Below are 17,933 nucleotides of genomic sequence, written 5' to 3'. Positions count from 1 at the left end.
CAGGGCTCTGTTTGAAGGATAGATAATTAATCCCGGGCAGTAATCCACATCTCCTTTTTGGCAGATTTATGGAGATAGCCTCTGTGCTGGGGACTCTGCCTCATCATCTTTCACGTCCCAGGCGAGCGGGTGACTTGTGTGCCGCGACCTGCTCCAGATAAGGCTGTTCATTGCTGGGAGCTTGCGGCTGGGAGGCAGATTGATTTCCTAGTGGCAGCAACAGGTGATGGGGGAGCAACAGAGCTCTCCTAGGAGCAGGATTTTTATCGTGGATTAAATGGGCTGTGCCACTAATGGGCATCATTGTAGTGGTTAAACCCGAGGGAAGAGCAGCAGCTGCCAGTGATGCCAAATTTCTGGTGCAGTGATGGATGGGCACGGAGGCAATCCACACGTCCTTAGTGGAACTTGGGAAGCCCTGAAGGAGAGAGGGGGGAGCTCCGAGCAGCTGTGCCCAGGGCTCCCCAGGAGCAGCTTTTTTCCAGAATTGATTCTTTAAGGAGGCAGGTTCCATTGCTGGCAAAGCTCTCTCATCCTAAAGCTGGTGCATCCCAAGGGAAGCAGGAATTAAAAATCATTATTTGCTCGATGCAACAGAACTGTGAGTTACAAAAGCAAGAGGGAGGCGTGTCTGAAGATAACTGTTCTCTGGCTTTCTTCTGTTCTCACTGCTAAGGAATAAGAAACTTTATACCGAATTAGCACGGGCACTCTCAGGACTTGTTTCACGTGGACCTGTCTTGCCCATGTGCCTCCCTTCCCAAAGGGCAGCATGAAGTTCCAAAGGGAGGTCAGGTCCCACCCCTCCTACTTTTGACCTCAATTAATAAAGAAAGGCAAGGCAAAGCAAACCATTTCCCTGAATCCCTTCAACTAGGCAGCGGGGAGCATCCTCAGAAATCCAGCCTGCTGATTTTAACATTCCCAGTGCTTGGTTGTGCTGGCTTTTTCCTACATTGGGATTGCTGGGTGAACTGCTGGGGTGTTGATGTCCCCATAAATCACAGCTGCTGGGAGGGCCTTGCAGCGTGATTTAAAGGCAGCTGTCACCGCAGAGCACCTCTGGAGGAGGGCATGCTGATGGGTGGGAAAGTGCCTGACGCCGAGCTATTCATCACTGGCTGTTTTCCCACCCTGACAGTGCTCAGAGAAGAGGCGGTGGCTGCGGTCATACCCTTGGGTTTCCTTGAGTTAGTGTTGTGCTTTGGCTCCATTGCAACCCGGGGATAGCTGCGGTACAGCAAGGACGATGGATATTTGGAAATTATACCTGTACACCGCCGTTTAGGTGTAAATATAAAACGTGGTTTGTGTTTGATGGCAGGGATCTTCTCTATACTTGCCTGTGATTTAATGTACATTGGAAATGCTGGTAACCACTGAATGAACCTGCGCTCTCTCTCTTCATGCCAGGGCTAGAGAAAACAAGATGCTCTGAGATGTTCTGTAACATGAGAGGTTTTCTGGAAGGTGTTAATCCCAAAGGTGTGGGTTTTAGTTTAAAATCTGGTTGAGTTGTCCTGGACACATCACCGCATGCTGTTTCATGTTCTCCTTGTGCGTCTGCTTGCTGCTTTTTGCAGACTTGGAAATCCAGGCCAATAGATGCTGAGAAGGTGCAGGAATGAGCAAAACCAACATTTACAAGCATTGCCTTGTGAACACAGGGTGGGTCTGGGCAGAAATAGGTCAGAAAGGGATGGGAATGCCCTTCCTTCCTTTTCTTTTTCCTTTAGAGCGATGGTTGTGGTGGTCCAAGCTTAAGCATCCTTTAAATGTCAAGCCTGGGTCAAGACACTGCCCTTGTCATGCGCCCCTGCCTATCTCATGGGTCAAAACCTCAAGGTGAAGAGTGGTCGCAGCAGCTGACGGACTCTTCAGACAATGATAACTGTGTCTGTTGCTGACTCCGTGAACCACATCCAACAGCATCTATTTCAGTGCTGAGGAGCCCTGACGGAGCACATTTGGACTAATAAATTACCAGGCGAGAGGTGTATGATGGGTTCCCCTTTCGCAGCTTGTGAAAGTCATTGGCCGCGAGCAGGATGCTCTGGTGTGAGTCGACCTGCACGGCCAGGCTGGTCGCATGGCTGCATCCCTCCTGTGGGTGTGAGCAATGCTCAAAGGCTAAAGGGGCAGGAAGGAAGGAGGAGACACCAATATCTTCCTTTCTTCCCATTCCCTCCCCCCCCCCCAATCCTGGACTCGTGCCAGCATTTCTAATGGCGTTTTTAAACAGAGAGAGTTGGCTGAGGGCAATTAAACATTACGGCCCTCATCTATAAAACCCCTTGTTGTAGCAGTGTTTCTCTGTGGTGATGCCTGGACCACCATCCGCTCCTCAGTGAGCCTGGAAGAACACTGGGGGTGGGCTTCTGCCATCCATCTCCTTGTTCCTAGCCCCATGCCAGCTGCTCCTCGCCTTCCTGGCCAAACGGGATACAGGAGCTGCTGCTGCCCCTCTACCCACACCACCATTTCCAGAGCTGGTTGATATCTCTTAGGCTACATTATATTTCTGTCCCAAAGCTTATTCCTTTTTATTGTTGTTTTTGCTTTTCCTTTATCTTTTTGGATATTTTCAAGCATTAAGTGCTCTGCTTTTCCTCCCGCTCTGTACTCTATTTTGTCACTCACCCTGTCCCCATCCCTCCAGCAGCTCCTGAGCCACATGTGAGATTGCTGGTGCTCAAGAACTGCCTCTGTGCACCATGGGGTGCTCTGGGCATGGGTACAGGGTGGGGCCATGGAGGAGGACAGGCAGTTGGAGCATCACTCAGTGGGTCACTTTGCTTCAGTGCCAAGGGCTGCCACAATTGTCCCTGTCCATGTCATTAAACAAGTGTGCAGAGCTCATGGTGGGGACGGGAAAGTCTACGCCATCTGTGTCGTCTCAGAAACAGGATTATCCGGGGTCTGGGCTCGGCTGAAAACCCTACAAAGATTCGCCCTCCCCTCCGTGCCCTCTGTCTTGTGTCTCAACATTGATATAAAGCAGCAGGGCTTTGGCCATAACGTCGGGTCACCGCCACATAGAGCTGGCTCTGCTGACAGGGCTCTGCCTCCATGGCCACTACAGGTGTGATGGGGCTCATGGCATGCAGCGGTGGGCAAGTGAGTGGAAGCTGATGGAGAAAGAGGGAGGGGACCTGGAGCAGGGAGAAATTATCCACAGACGACAGAGGGCTGGGGAGAAAGGCAGGGGGGAGTGAAAGGCAAAACTAGCTATTTTTATCCTTCTTTTTCTCATTGCTATGAGAAAAGGGAGGAAATGTGAAGATGATTAGAGATTTTTGCAAATGCCTCTGGGGATGGCGCATTGTTCGGCAGCGTGAGCTCTTTGGCAGGGCTCGTGGCTGGAAGTGGAACGAATAGCTGCTTGGAGAGGCACTGCTGGGGAAATTTCAGATATCCGCAGAGGAATGGGGCTGGAGCCACCTCGCTCCCTTCCCGGGCTCCTTTGCAAAGACAGCAATTCTCTGTGAGCAGACAGAAGGAAACCCCGGAGGGCACCAGATGCGTACCTTTTCCAGGAGCGGTGGCTAGGAGGTTGAGCCAAAGCAGCCTCTGATGTGCAGCCTGGGAGGCTGTCAGGTCACTTATTTATTCCTCTAGCCTTCAAAAATGCCTATGGTCACCATATTTTTATTACACTCTACATCAGGGGGTGCATATCAATATCACCCTGATACATAAGACCTACCATGAAAACATGGCATCTGGGAGCATTTAAATGCTCTGCAGAGCATCTTGGTATATCTTGTGGAGCATCCTTCAAGCCAGGCATTGGGAACAACAGGGTTTAGTGGTGGGGATGGGCTGACATCTGGACTAGGTGATCTGAGAGGGCTTGTCCCACCTTAAGGAGTCTGTGATTCTATACCCACTCTGAGCTGCTGCTGGTATTTAAGTAGCCAGGCATGGGTTTGTTAAGCTGGATGACTCAGTAGGCCGCTTCAGATGGAAGGAAAAGGGCACCAAGGGAGAAAGTTGTTAGAACTCTCAGGAGGCAGCCCGGGAAGGAGAGTGGAGAGCAGTGGTGCTGGTGCCCATGTGCCAGCATGCAGTCTGCATGCTCATCATTAATTTAGCAGCCACCGTGGTATTGTGTTGGGCCGGCATTGGGTATCCTGGGCTCCAAGCACCAACTGTTTGCCTTTGTTTGGAGGGCAGAGAGAGCACCTGTGACTGTCACAGGGGTATCCCCGGTGCAGGAAATTCATCCTTTCAGCATCTGCTGGACGAGAGACTCAAGTATCACCTCAGTGCTCCCTCAGTGTCTATTGACAGAGGAGGAACCAAATAGGATGCTCACTGGAGGCACCTGGTGTGGGTGCAAGGAGCAGTGCAGAGGCCAAATTTGGCTCAGATAGGGAAGAATGTGGCAGCTGCCCGGGGGCATCGCATCTGCTGACAATAGATGCAAGATCATAGATACAGGGCTAGAGGCTGCAGTGTGTACTTCAGCACTCTCCCAGGCACTAGATATGTCCATCTACATGGAAAGCACCATTCCCAGCCAGGCAGGTTTGGGGAGGAAGCCACTTACAGCCATTTAAAGCACAATGAGACAATGCAGAGCCCAAGCACAGGGTCCAATTGTGCGGAGGCCAGCGGAGAAGAGTCTCGTGTCCTCCCTGTGCTCACGCTGCCTCTTGGTTTTGCCAGGCAACACCAACAGCATCTTTGCCCTGGACTACATCAGTGGAGCGCTGACCCTGAACGGGCCGCTGGACCGAGAGAACCCCTTCTACAGCGCCGGGTTCATCCTGACGGTGAAGGTGAGGTGCTGGAAACCCCTTGGGGGAGGAGGGGAGGGCACCCAGATGGAGGTATAAACCCAGGCCCTGCGGCTTCTGGGGGCATCCACAGCTGAGAGCCAGCATTTCCTGACCAAGGAGGTTTGGTACAGCCCCTGCAGGATGGTCTGTAATGTGGTTGCCTCCATGGGGCCATTTTTGGTGCCCTGCCTGGCCTGCAGCTAGATCCTCCTGCTGTTCTATCAGCGAAGGAAGTGATGCCAAAAGTTACCTCGTCAAGAAAATGCACTAGAGCATGGCTTGCAGCCCCATCTGAGCATGGCCCTCGGCGCCGCTCGCAGCCCTTTAATTAAAATCAATACCAAGCAGGGCAGCTGGTTGGAGACACATTTAGGAGTATAGATTCTGCTGGGCCAGGCTGGGGAAAAATCAGCACTGGAGGAAGGGTCAGTGATTGAGAGGGCAGCAGCCTGCTTGCTTTGGAAAGTGCAGTGGGCACAGCTAGGGAGCAAAGGGACAAGAATTTCCTCCTCCTGATCTCAGGCGCAGGTCACACCATGGGGCTTTCTGCATGAGGGAGAGGTACGCATCCATCTCTTGGTTTGGGGATTTATAGTTTAAACTCAGTAGAAATCAAGAGAAAGGGGAAAAAATTATACATACGTCGTCTGTATTTAATAGGGACGAAAATGCTAGTTTAGTCTCGGAAAGGTTTGTGGACCTGAAAGCTCGCCCACTTTCCTGACTGCATGATGCCAGGCTTCCAGCCATATGATGTTGTGCTGATGTATTTCATTTCCTCTCCCCACAAACATCACATCGTCCCCAGTTTGCTGCCAGCCCAGCCCTGCGATGTCCCTGCTGCTCCCACACCCAGCTGGGTGCTCCTGCCTGAGATCAGCCTGTTCTGCTGGGCGTGCAGAAGCAGTGAATAGCAACGAGAGGGGATGAGAGGAAGGACTGGTGGGAAAGGCAGTTTGCAAGCCTTGCAATAAAATCTGCGCTCTTTCCTTTGGGGAAAGCAAAATTAAAGTCATTCTTGAGACAGAGGTGTGATACGGAGTTATGACCCAGCTCTGTGTTCAGATGTTGCCACAGCTATTTTAAGGTCTTAATCTTGCTTTCCCAAGTTGCCCTAGTTTTCTGTGCCTTCAGAAGTACTTCTGTGGTTAGCTTGCACCTCAGAAGGCAGAGGAGAAAACAGAGTGTCATGTCTCCCATCGTAGGGAGACACGGTGAGCAGGTCTGCAAGCACTGCATCTGAAGGAGGGGTGGTGGAAGAGCTGGGTCAGCATCTGTGTGTGGATCAGGCTGCCCAGAGAAGCTGTGGGTGCCCCATCCCTGGAAGTGCTCAGGGCCAGGTTAGATGTGGCTTTGGGCAGCCTGATCTGGTAGCAGGTGTCACTGCCCATGGCAGGAGGTTGGAAATGGATGGTCTTTCAGGTTCTTTCCAACACAAACCGTTCTAAAATTCTCCTTTGCTGGCAAAGCTGGGGGCAGAAAAACCATGAAAGTCTTTAATCAGGGTATGCACACCTTTCAAAACTTTGGTCAGGTTCTGCAGCATGCACAAGATGAAGGGTGAGGAAAGGTTCTTCCTTCCACCAAGTGTCTCAGGAACAGCCATTTGGTTCGTTTTTTTGTGTGGTCTCTGCCTAGTGGTTATTTCTGCCCTTTTCAAACCATTTAATCTTTGGAAAGCACAGATAGAATCATCGAATGATTTAGGCTGGAAAAGCCCTTTGAGATCACCAAGTCCAACCATCACCCTCACCTACCAAGTCCCATCTCTAACCCGTGTCCCTTAGTGCCACGTTCACATGCCCCTTGAATACCTCCAAGGATGGCAACTCCACCACTGCACCAAGCAGCCCGTCCCAATGCCTGACCACCCTCTCCATGAAGAAATTCCTCCTAATCTGATCTAAACCTCCCCTGGCAAGACTCGAGGCTGTGTTCTTGTGTCCTACCATGTGTCACCTGAGAACGAAGATGGGCTGCCCCGCTGTTTTCTCCCCTCACAGGGCACCGAGCTAAACGATGACCGCACACCCTCCAACGCCACCGTCACCACCACCTTCAACATCCTGGTCATCGACGTCAATGACAACGCACCAGAGTTCAACAGCTCTGAGTACAGCGTGGCCATCCCCGAGCTGGCCCAGGTGGGCTTCGCACTGCCCCTCTTCATCCAGGTGCAGGACAAGGATGAGGTGAGCCAGCCCCTGCTGCACATGGGTGATGGTGATTCGCAGCATCCAGGTGGTTTGGGGGGGATGCAGCGAAGGATAAATATCAGTGATGAGGTACGTGGTTGTACCCTGGTACCTCTTTTTTGCAGCTCTTATTGCGGCTCAGTCCCTGGAGCACAGACACGGGGTGTGCTTTAATGCATTGAGGCCACTGAGAGCCAGAAAATAGGATTGCACAGGATGCTGATCCTTGCCTGCTGCTGAGGGCTCCCCTCGGGCATCGCAAGGATTCCTTTTGCCAGCCCTTTCTGGGAAGAGAATTTCTGCTAGGCTCCTGGGGGACCTCAGAGTCCCGACGGGACTTGTCCTGGCACTTCAGGTGAACTGAGTGGTATCAAAGAGGAGTACAACATCTAACATCTTCCCCCACTCCCTGAAATAAAATAAAATAAAATGAAATCCCAGTGGGTTGATTGAAATGTGCATCTTCTAAGAAGCGGTGAATTAGCATTTGTGGCTGGAAGGCAGCATTGGCCTTTGCTGGTTGAAGTGATGGACATGCTCTGCTCCAGCCCCAGTGGGATTCGGCAAACCCTGTAAACCACACAAAATCCTGTTTTTTCACAAGAAGTGATTATGACACACAGCTAACAACCCACTCGTGACATGATGTCCCCCCTCGCGAGTCCTGAGCTCAGCCTGAAGAGGGTCAGATGAGCTATTTGGCAGATAAAAAGACTATTTTTTTTCTTGAAAATGTCAATTACTAATAAAGAAGATATGGATATGACAGATGCTGAGGATAGTTTGGGAACAGAGCCACTGTTGTGCTTTCTGAGAGATGTCAGCAGATCCATGCTTGAAAGGCATTGTAATGCTCCTGTTTATGTCACAGGAATGAAGGATCTGTCATCATTTCTTGTTGAAAGCTCATTTCACTGGAGTCACTCCCATTTGAGGACTCACTCCAGCCTCTCAGCCTGGCTAATTTTAAAATGGGAGAATAAAAAATAGCCTTGCATTCCTGATAGGGCAAGCAAAAAATACCTCATTCTTTTGGCTCATTGTGTATGTCTCGGACTTACTGTGATTTCCCTGAATGAATTTGGTGAGATTTTTGAAACTGCTGAGAGAAGACCTCTTGTACAGATGAGCTTTTACTCCACACACCCATGGAGACCATCACGTTAGCACGGCTTGCTTCTGACTATAGCCTTATTTCCACTGGTAAGAGGCACAGGAGAGCTTATCATGTCTCGTAGGGTTGGGAAAGAGGTGTTGTACGGGTCTTGTCCTTAAAATGCTCTGTGTGGGCTGTGGGCCCTTAAACAAGAAGGTGTTTTGTAACCAGGGCCACGTGGCATTCTTGAACAGTGGGGTTTGGATCTGTCTTTCTTCTTTTGTACTGTACACCAGCTTAAATGATTGCTGTTTGCAAAGGTTAGATTAACCAATTCAGTGAAGCACTTCAACGGGGATTTACATTGCACACAAGCCAGTGCTTGAAAGTGAGTGCTTGATTTTCTGTTTGCATTGGAGCGCCCTTCTGCAGTGAGGCTGAGCTTAGCACCTCAGGGTACACACAGAGAGTGCCCCAAGGCAAAGCCTTTTCTTCCCAGTCCGTTCCTGAGAAGCTGCCAGCTTGCTGGAGGAGTGGGGAAGGGCAGCGTCAGAAAGAAGGGGACAGAATCTGTAGCACGATCTGTTGTGACAGGACAAGGGGAAATGGTTTCAAACTAAAAGAGGGGAGATCTAGACTGGATCTAAGGAAGAAGTTTTTTACAGTAAGGGTGGTGAGGCACTGGCACAGGCTGCCCAGAGAGGTGGTGGATGCCCATCCCTGCAGACACCCAAGGTCAGGCTGGACGGGGCTCTGAGCTCCTGATGGAGCTGGAGGTGTCCCTGTTCCTTGCAGGGAGTTGGAGCGGTGGCCTTTAAAGGGACCCTTCCAACTCTAATGATTCTGTGATGCCCAGACATGGATGCTTAATGCAACCACGTGGTGGTCCACCCAGCGTGCCCCTCCGTAGTGGAAATGCTAGGTCAGGGCTTGAACCAGGGCTTGAGCACCTCATGTGAAGGCAGGGCCAACCCTGGGGAGTTCAGGTGCAAGCAATGCAGCTGAGTGATCCTGGAGCCAGGATCCACCCCTTCCCAGACCTCACTGAAGGGTTGGCAGTGGAGGTGAGGGTGTCTCATCTGGAGATCTGTGCCCACCTGAGGACCTTCTGAAGGTAGGCAGTTTCTTTCTCTTATTTCTGTGTCCACTGTTATCACATCTAAGCAGATCCTCACTTGCTGTAGACTAAGACCTTGCTGCTCTGCCATCTTGTTGCACTTTCTATCATGTTACACTATCTAACCCAGAAAAGACAGGGAAGAAATCAGTCTCAGTAGTGTTGCAGTTCCTGCATATGCCCCATGTGGTGGGTTTTCCTTCTGAAGGAGCGATTAGGAGATGCTATGAGGGTGATGAGCCCCACCCTCTCCTGGGCTTGGCTCCAAGGTTGAGCCCAGCTCAATATTGGCTTGAACAGGGCAGCAGAAGGAGGGCTGGGCTTTTCTTTTCACCTCTGATTTTTGCATTCACTGTGGCTCATCAAAAAACTTGAACTCAGGAGAAAGCAGTGCACAGGGTTTGCTTAGTTCTGGAGCCAGTCTTCTGTGAACCAAGGAAAAAGCATTAACCTCCGTGTGTCTGAGTTTCTCTCTCTGCCAGATAGGGAGCAAACCATTTGAATCCCTTTCCAAAGCCATTTGAGAGGTGTTTATGAAAATCTGTGCAAGCCTCCTAGCACTTATGCCAAGCCTGTGCTCAAATGGATGCTGTGGAAGATGTGTGTATATTCATATGCACGTGTTGGATTCTCCTCTTGCCTGTGTTGTGGCAGATCAGTAGGAATGAGTAAATCCTATGGGTGAGGCAGAAGGCTAACACCCTGGACTGCCCTGTTTAGCTGGAAAATTTGTGCTGAATACTTGGGGTGGGATTTTTTGAGCTGTCCAGTTGCAATCAGGGCTTCTATAAGCATGTATTGCCTAGGGCATCCCCTGTTGTAACTTCCTTCACCCATGGAAGGGATCTGGACAGGTTCAGCATAGGCAGCATTACTGCAAGGTCCACAGAAGTGTATTAAGAGAAACAGCACACCAGAGAAACCAGCTCCTCTACCATGGCTTTCACTTGATTTTCCTTGCCACGGTCGACTGAAGAGGAAGAAAAGGGCAGAGACCGTATAGAGCGTGAATATGATAGGCTGACATTTGAAAATAATTTCTAAAGTTCCCCAAAAATAAGCATATTAAGGAAGATAGATGGGAAATGCACAAAAAGGAAAAGGAAAAAAAATATATCCAGGCAATGGGAATACATGGTATCTGGTGCATAAAGCTGCATCAGAGAGTTGCGTGCGGATATGGTACGTGCCCATGCGTGTGCAGGTGCAATATATGAATCATCCCGAGCATATATATGCATATGACAGACACACACACTATAAATATGATCTACACAGCCAGGAATTGTAGGGGGGAATTGACGGCGCTTGAGTATTCTCTCCCAAAAGTGCCAGCTGCCAGTCAGGCTGAATTAGATTTCACAGGGGTTTCTGCAAAACATGGAATCCACCAGCAAATTACCCTTAAAGAGGGAAAATCAATCATTTGGAGCAGAGATAAGCTGGAGGCAAGGCAGCCTCGGATTGATCCCGTCTGTGCAGGCGTGTGTGGAATTCGGGAGATAACCTGGGAACGGAGTGGCTTGTGGGGAGCGGGCAGGAATGCTGCTTGGGATGGACAGACGGACCCAGGGAGAGGGGTGGGAAGGTATTGGGATGGTGTGAGGAGGGGAAAGCTTTGCTCCAGGTACCCTGAGGGACGCAGGGAACATGACATCCCGGTGCTTGTGGCCAGGGAGCCTTTGGTGGGCTTTTGGTGCTGTGTGAGCAGTGGGTGCTGGGAGAGAGCAGTGAGAGCAGAAGGAGGCTATCCAGAGCTCTTGAGTGAAATGCCTCGGAGTGGGTGGAGAGAAACACTCTCTTTATGTTTTCAAAGGCAAGATTAAGCATTACTTGTCCCTGCCTAGCTAGAACCCAGGCACAAGGTAGCCAAGCCATACAAAGAGGCACTAATTGCATTTTATTTGAAGAACTTGTTTTTTTTTTTTTCTTCTTATTTTCTACCTCTCCCGCCCCTGCTGAACTCTTAGCACTTTTCTTTCTTGGCAAACTTGCCAGAATGAGAGATATTAAGCACTCCTCAGCTTTCTGCCCGTGCCTGGAAAGTGGCTGTGATGCAAACTGAAGTGATGCCGCTGCAGAAACACAGGCTTTCTGTTCTGGGAACACTACCTGAGCTAGGGCGGTGTTTCTGCATTCTCTTGATGCCCGAAGAGGGGGAACACATGCATGGGGCTGCATTTGGGGCAGATCAGCCCCTCAAAAGCCAGGTATCAACACCAGGTTGATGCCAGCACCACGGCAGCAGGAATGCGATGCGGCTGCTATTACACGCTCCAAGGAGCAAGCACACGGGGAATGAAGTGATAATTATGCACAACAACGGCTACAATTGTCTTTAGCTGAACTGGCATTAAATTTCCATCCATGCAGTGCTGGGTATGGCCACAAAGAGGTTAGGTGGGGGAAAGGAGCATCAGTGCTGTGTATTTGAGCATCCTATGCCACATCTGAGCATCCCGTGGCCATGAGCCCTGCAGGACCTTTGCCTGCTTGGGATGGCAGTGCTTATTTTGCTCTTTGCAGGCATCTTGGCCCCATTGTTCTCTCTGGGTGGCAGGGAGGAAGGGGGTGAGGGGATTTGAGAAGCATGAGGAAAAATCTCCGGAGCGGGGCACTGGTGGTGGTGCGGGCTGAGCCAGCCCCTTCTGCTGGGCAGCTGATAACAATTTGAATATTCAGATTTGCTTTCAGCCATCCGCAGGGGGCTCGCAGGCTCCAGGAACCAGGAGCAAGAAAAGCAGCATGGGGGCCGAAACTAAAAAAAGTAAATAGTGGAATAAATGTATAAGCAGCACCTGGAAGCAGCCTTCCCAACAGGCAGGCATTCTCCCCTTCCCCAGACCTCGCATGGGGAGACTGAGGCACTCGAGTGGCTGGTAATTAGGGACGGTGGTATCTGGAGCTTGATCTCCCTCCCCAGCCGGAATTAATCCACCCAGCTCCCTCCCTGCAAATATTTGGATTTCTTTTGATGTTTCAACTTTTATCTCGTGCCTCCAACAAACTCTCTCCTTGCTGGATTCCAAGCAAATCCTTTGCATCTCGCTGTCACTGGAATGTGCTTTTGCATGGAGACCCAGAGAGAGGCAGGGGATGTGTGGAGGAGGTGGAATGCACCCTGCACAGAGTGCTGGGGGATGCTGCCCTGGTAAGGGGAGAAGGGCCAGTGGGGATGTTGCACATGCCAGAGGCTCTCAGTGGTCACACTCAGCTAGCTTTTGCTATTAGTGCCCCTTCGTGCATTTAATTGGTGCCTTTTTCTGCTAGGAGGGAGGTCACTCGAGGAAAATTGGCAATTCAGCTACTGCAGCTCCTAGACTAGCTCTTCACATGCTCTGCCTGGCCAACCAGTAGGAAGGGATGGTGTGCCTGAGAGGGGTGCTGCAGTGCCGTGGGCATGCTCTGCCAGTGGGGCCTTGGGAGAGGGGTGTCCAGGTCCAAGCTGGGGCTGGAGGGGCAGGCAGCTGTACTGTGCCTTCTGTGTGGGGCCACAACATCCCAGAGTGGGATGCTGTATGCTACCCAGGTCTCAAAATGTTAACAGAGATTTCCCTTCCAGCTCTGCACTGCATAGGTTATCCTAGGGATGTGTTTCATTCACATGCACAGAGGTCTTCTATGAAAGCACATAAAAGGATGATTTACAGAATTCGCATGCGCTGCATGTCCAGTAAACATCTTAGAACTCTGGGTTTTTAAGGCTGGTTCTGAGCTGTGCAACCAGTTAACCAACCTTCCTCTCCCTGCTGCCAGGGCCCCAACAGCATGTTTGAGGTCTACCTGGTGGGCAACAACTCCAACCACTTCATCATTTCACCCACCTCCATCCAGGGGAAGGCAGACATCCGTGTCCGCGTGGCTGTGCCACTTGACTTCGAGACCATCCCCCGCTATGAGTTCTCGGTAAGGGACTGGGGAGGGCAGGGTGATGGGGCATGGAATATTGAGGTCGGGAGGAGAGAGATGTTTTCTGCATGAAAAAAAAAAAGAAAAAAGAGTGGAATTCATAGAAGCTCCAATTAAGAGGAGAGGTGATGGCCTCAAGTTGTGCCAGTGGAGGGTCAGGTTGGAATGAGTGGTGATGCATGGGCACAGGCTGCCCAGGGAGGTGGGGGAGTCACTGTCCCTGGAGGTGTTGCAGAGCTGTGGGGATGTGGCACTGAGGAATGTGGGCAGTGGGCGGGTGGGGGTGGGTTGGGTGAGCTGAGAGGGCTTTTCCAACCTGAATGATTTTGTGATTCTACAGTTCTAAGACTCAGTTCTCCCCATGCAGCTCTTTGCAAATGAGAGCATCCCAGAGCATGTTGGCTTTGCACGCGTGAAGATCAGTCTCATCAATGAGAATGACAACCGGCCGGTCTTCAGCAAGGCCCTCTACAATGTCAGCCTTCCGGAGAATGCCACTGTGGGCACCACCGTGCTGCAGGTCCACGTGAGTAAAAGCATCCCTTCTGCAAATCACACGTGTGGCAAGGAAATTGGGGTCTGCTGCACCAAGGTTGGGAAGAGAGGGGAAGAATTGTGTGGGTTCGGTTGGTTGGAGAGGGAAATGTGGAAAAGGAGACAGAATCATTAAGGTTGGAGAAGACCACTATGATCATCTAGTCCAACCATCAAACCCATAGAGATGCTGGTGCTCCTCTGGGATAGGAAGTATCCCCTATGAAGTAGCACCAGTGCAGTGCTCTGGGTGCATTGCTGCTGCTGTTCTATAGTCACAGCCCCTCTATGCCCCCCACATGCCACCCAGAGAAGAAAAGCCTTGACAAAAGGGCTCGATGTGTAAGTGTGTTTACTCTACAAACAGATGGTGTGAAACTGCACAGAGCCCCCAAGCTGTTCCCATCTGACAGTTATTAATATTTCAAGCAGATGTTTAGCTAGTTGGGCCGTCAGGCACTGAACAATGAGGCTGTTACCGCCGCTCCTCTTTCCCCAACTTCCAGCTCTGCCAGCATTTTGGAGCACACGCAGAACCGCCCGGAGTCGAATCCTCTGTGATAAATCAGAATGGATGCAATTAGTGCTGAAACCCAGCTTGCCCTCCCAGCTGATCCCAAACTTCTCGCAGCCCTCCTGCTGGGGGATGCTTGGCTTTCCTTGCAGGCTTCCCAAAATGTCCCACGCGCTGCAGGAATGCTGGACAGTAGGATGATGCCACTGAAAGCCTGTTTGCTAACTATAAAATTCCTTCTTTTATTATTTTTTCCCTTCATTTTGCTTGCTCTGTGTGGTATCTACCCACAGGGTTAGGCACTGGGAAATGCCCCTTTGCGCAGTGCAGGTCTGATACCCAGCTGCAAAGGGAAAGGGGAGGGGGGAAAAAAGAAAGCAGAAGCAGACTTCATTTGCAGTGACAAATGGCCATTTGTCTCTGCAGCATTTCAGCTCTTAATACTGCTGACAGCAGAGAAACATTGCCTGCTACATGTGTAAATCAGCTGTAAAACAACGCAACGTGCAGGCACGGGGTCAGCTCTGTGTCCCTGCAGCTCCTCGGGCACAACTCAGTCCCTTCCCCCTGTTACACAGCCCTGTCCGCCCTCTAAGACTCTCTTGGCCCATTCTCCATTCTCCGTTCCGCATCCTCTCCTCTCCCTGCCCATCCATCCATCCGTCCATCTGTTCAGTCCCATCCAGGAGATGCATTTATCATACAGATGCAGGGAGTTTCTTGCTTGTAGGAGAACATCTGGAATGGCCCTGCATGCCGGAGGGATAGGGACAGAGTTCTGGAAGAGCTCCCCTAGCCTCTTCCCCTTAAAGCTGTGCCCCAGATACCAGCAGATATTGAAATATTATTATTTTTTTTTCTGAAACAACTGGCCATGAAACCTTTTAATAACGTAACTGAAAAGGTCAGAGAAAGAATTTCACACTTCTTGAGCAAGCAGGCAGCCAGTATATAACTTCATGCCCTCCAGGAACAAGAGGCACAGAGAGCATATGCTGCACCCTGAACTAACCGGGCTGCACACACCACCACCACTCCATCCCAGCCAAGCATTGCCAGCAGCTGGTGGCCCCAGAGCAGGCAGGGTGTACATCTAGTGCTGCACTGGGGCCGGAGATGAAATATGTGGGGCTCTTCTGGGTCATGGGGAGGGGCTGGCACCAGGTGGAAGTGTTTGGGGATGGAGGAGGCTATGGAAATGGGGTCTTGCTTTGGGACTACCAAGATTTCAGTGAGAGGAGCAGGGGCTCAGCATCCCCTCCGGTCGTATCGTCTGCAGGAGTGTGTTGTATGATCAGCTGCTGTTCTATTTGCTGGACCTGGAGGGCTGGGGAAGGGGACAGAGACCCAGTGGGGGGCAGGAATTAAGGGGCAGGAGGTCTCCTTAAGCTCCTCGTATCCTTTAGATCTGCACCACAAAGTCCTCCTGGAAAGCTCCGATAACCAAAATCATTAAAGCCCAAACAAACAGCAAGCAACTAGTTCCTTAGCCACAGCAATGCCTCTGATTTGCCTTGAATGGCCTGGAGAAAAGCAGTTATCCAGGGAAATGTGGGAAGCAGCCCCACTCCCAGAACCTACTTTGCTCTTTGCCCTGGGGATGTGCTGCCGCCCCTCCAGGGCATCCTCACAGGCTGCAGAGCTCAGCCCCTCTTTACCACCATGTTTCCCTAGGAGAAACCTTGTTAGCAAGAGCCTAATGAAGTAAATGTGCTAATTAACCTTCCATTACTCTCCTCATTAAAGCAACCTTTAATTTGCTTGGCAAAGTTTCTCTCCTTCACCACCCAGCTGTCAGTTTGCTGCTGCCGCTTCGATCTCTCTTTGGCCTCACATGAGGGATGGGAAAATCAATCCCGCCCTGCTTTTCCTCCCCTTCTTTCCATCCAGCCGTGAACACCAGCCGACACGAAAGTAATAGCGTGGTTTTCCCACCCTGGGCATCGATATGCACCTATTTGACATGCAAATCGTCTTCTCAATCAGCAGTGAGCCTGTCCTGTGCCCCTTCCCTCCTATGGGCTCTGGACAGGGGCTGGTATGGACCCATTTTGAGGCAGCAACCTCACTGCGGAGCCTTTTGGGCAGGCATGGTGGATAGGTAGGATCTGCTGGCTCAGGGTGAGAATCTTGAACAGTGCTTGCATGGCTTCACTGGGGATGGGAGGTGATGAAGAGAGGTGATATCAGCTCCATCCCTCCCCGTTAGCATCCCAATCGATCCCGTTGTTCTTCAGCCCTGTGTGCCCCTGCTCCAGCTGTGCTTAAACAGAGCAAAATCATGTCCAATTTCCCTGCCGCTCGGAGGAAAATTGAATCCTTTATCTGCGAGAGGAGAGGAAAGCTGCAAATATGCCAAACAATAAATAGTTAAATAATCAAAGCAGGCGATTCCAAATTGCCTGGAAAGTTAAACATGAGCGGCTTTTCTTCTTCGTGCCTGCCCTTTTTTTTTTTGTAAACCTGCTCACACTCCTTGTTCCTTTCAAATATTCTCCTCGATTCGGCTCTGTAAATACAGGGCAGGGAGGAGGGTGTTTCCAGGTAGCGGCATGATTGACGGATCTGAAGCCCTCGTCTTTCTGTCAGGGCCCAGTGCTCTCTGGCTGTGTTTATCTCTTTAATCTAAATATCAATCCGTAAGACTGAAATGGGGTGGAATAGGAATCATGACAGCTGAGGAGAGAGACACTTATTGCAGCTCTCGCAGCCGCTCCGCAGCCTGATGGAGCTGTCAGGATAAATGCACAGCTTCAAAGTGCAGAGGTGGCAAAAACTGAAGCTCAGCCCCAAACAGGAACAGTCACAGCAGTAAAACAGCCCCACATCCCTTGGTGATGCACAGGCACAGGATGCCCAGGGAGGTGAGGGGTCGCCGTCCTTGGAGGCGTTCCAGAGCTGTGGGAATGTGGCACTGAGAGATGTGGGCAGCGGGCATGGTAGAGTTAGGCTGGGTGAGCTGAGGGGGGCTTTTCCAACCTTATGATTCTATGGTTCTATGATTCTAAGGGACCCTTGAGAGGCATCTGTATGCTGTACGATGGGGCTGGGGTGGTGTCCTCCTGGATGACCTCCTGGGGCTCAGCCCACAGCTCCTGGACCATGTTCTTCATGCTGAGTGAGGGTCATCTTCTTTGCAATCCCTCTGTTTCTTGGGGACACATTTTTGGCCTGCTGCCCCTTGCTGAACGACACAATTCCCTCCATACGTGGGTTTGCTCTGCTCTTGGAGCAATCATGTAGGGATGACTTCCACCCATCCCTCATGCCCATCAGCCCTGGGTGAGATGGGGCTGCAGGCAGTGGGAGAGCTCCTGGGAGCATTTCAGAGACCAATGGGTATTTAAATTTCCTGTATTGGACTTTGACCTTAATTCCTTCAATTTTGCTGGGCTGTAAAATTCATTAGGGACCTAAACAGCAAAGCGATTGAGATGTCAGCCAGGCAATTGCGCGGTTATTTAATCTATCCGATGTGCGGCTTGCCATTTAGGTGGACAACAAGAGAATATGAAATCAATCTGCTTCATTAGCGGAGGACTTGCTCCTGGCTCTGTCACACACAACCAGGCTCTGTGCTGGGCTTGATGCCACTTTGCAGTGGTACGGGGGCACGAAACACGGCGCGAAGCCCCTTTCCCAAGGGCTGTCTCCACCATGAGGTGCTGTAGGGTCTCACCTTGACCCGTGGTCCCCAGCCACTAAATGATGGCCACCCAGGCAAGTGTTAACCTGGCCGACAAGGCACTGCTGCTGTTAGAAAACACAATCAGTGAGCCAAGAG

At 51.0% G+C, this 17,933-nt stretch overlaps 1 protein-coding gene across 11 annotated transcripts in view; it reads left to right on the top strand.

The window, feature by feature from the left end:
- CDH23 (cadherin related 23) overlaps positions 1–17,933 on the top strand; it is a 128,162-nt gene that overhangs the window by 65,993 nt on the left and 44,236 nt on the right. For 9 of the 11 annotated variants that reach the window (XM_021400640.1, XM_021400638.1, XM_021400644.1 and 6 more), the window contains 4 exons: positions 4,672–4,784; positions 6,788–6,976; positions 12,949–13,098; positions 13,469–13,627. In XM_021400640.1, the coding sequence (XP_021256315.1) occupies positions 4,672–4,784; positions 6,788–6,976; positions 12,949–13,098; positions 13,469–13,627 (611 nt within the window). Of the gene's footprint in view, positions 1–4,671; positions 4,785–6,787; positions 6,977–7,104; positions 7,399–8,879; positions 9,190–12,948; positions 13,099–13,468; positions 13,628–17,933 lie in introns of those variants that run through there. The other 2 variants (XM_021400647.1, XM_021400646.1) reach the window with 2 other exon arrangements.

Source organism: Numida meleagris, chromosome 5 (genome assembly GCF_002078875.1).
Source record: "Numida meleagris isolate 19003 breed g44 Domestic line chromosome 5, NumMel1.0, whole genome shotgun sequence".
NCBI classification, from domain to species: Eukaryota; Metazoa; Chordata; class Aves; order Galliformes; family Numididae; genus Numida; species Numida meleagris.
This window is presented reverse-complemented; position numbering and strand designations above follow the sequence as displayed.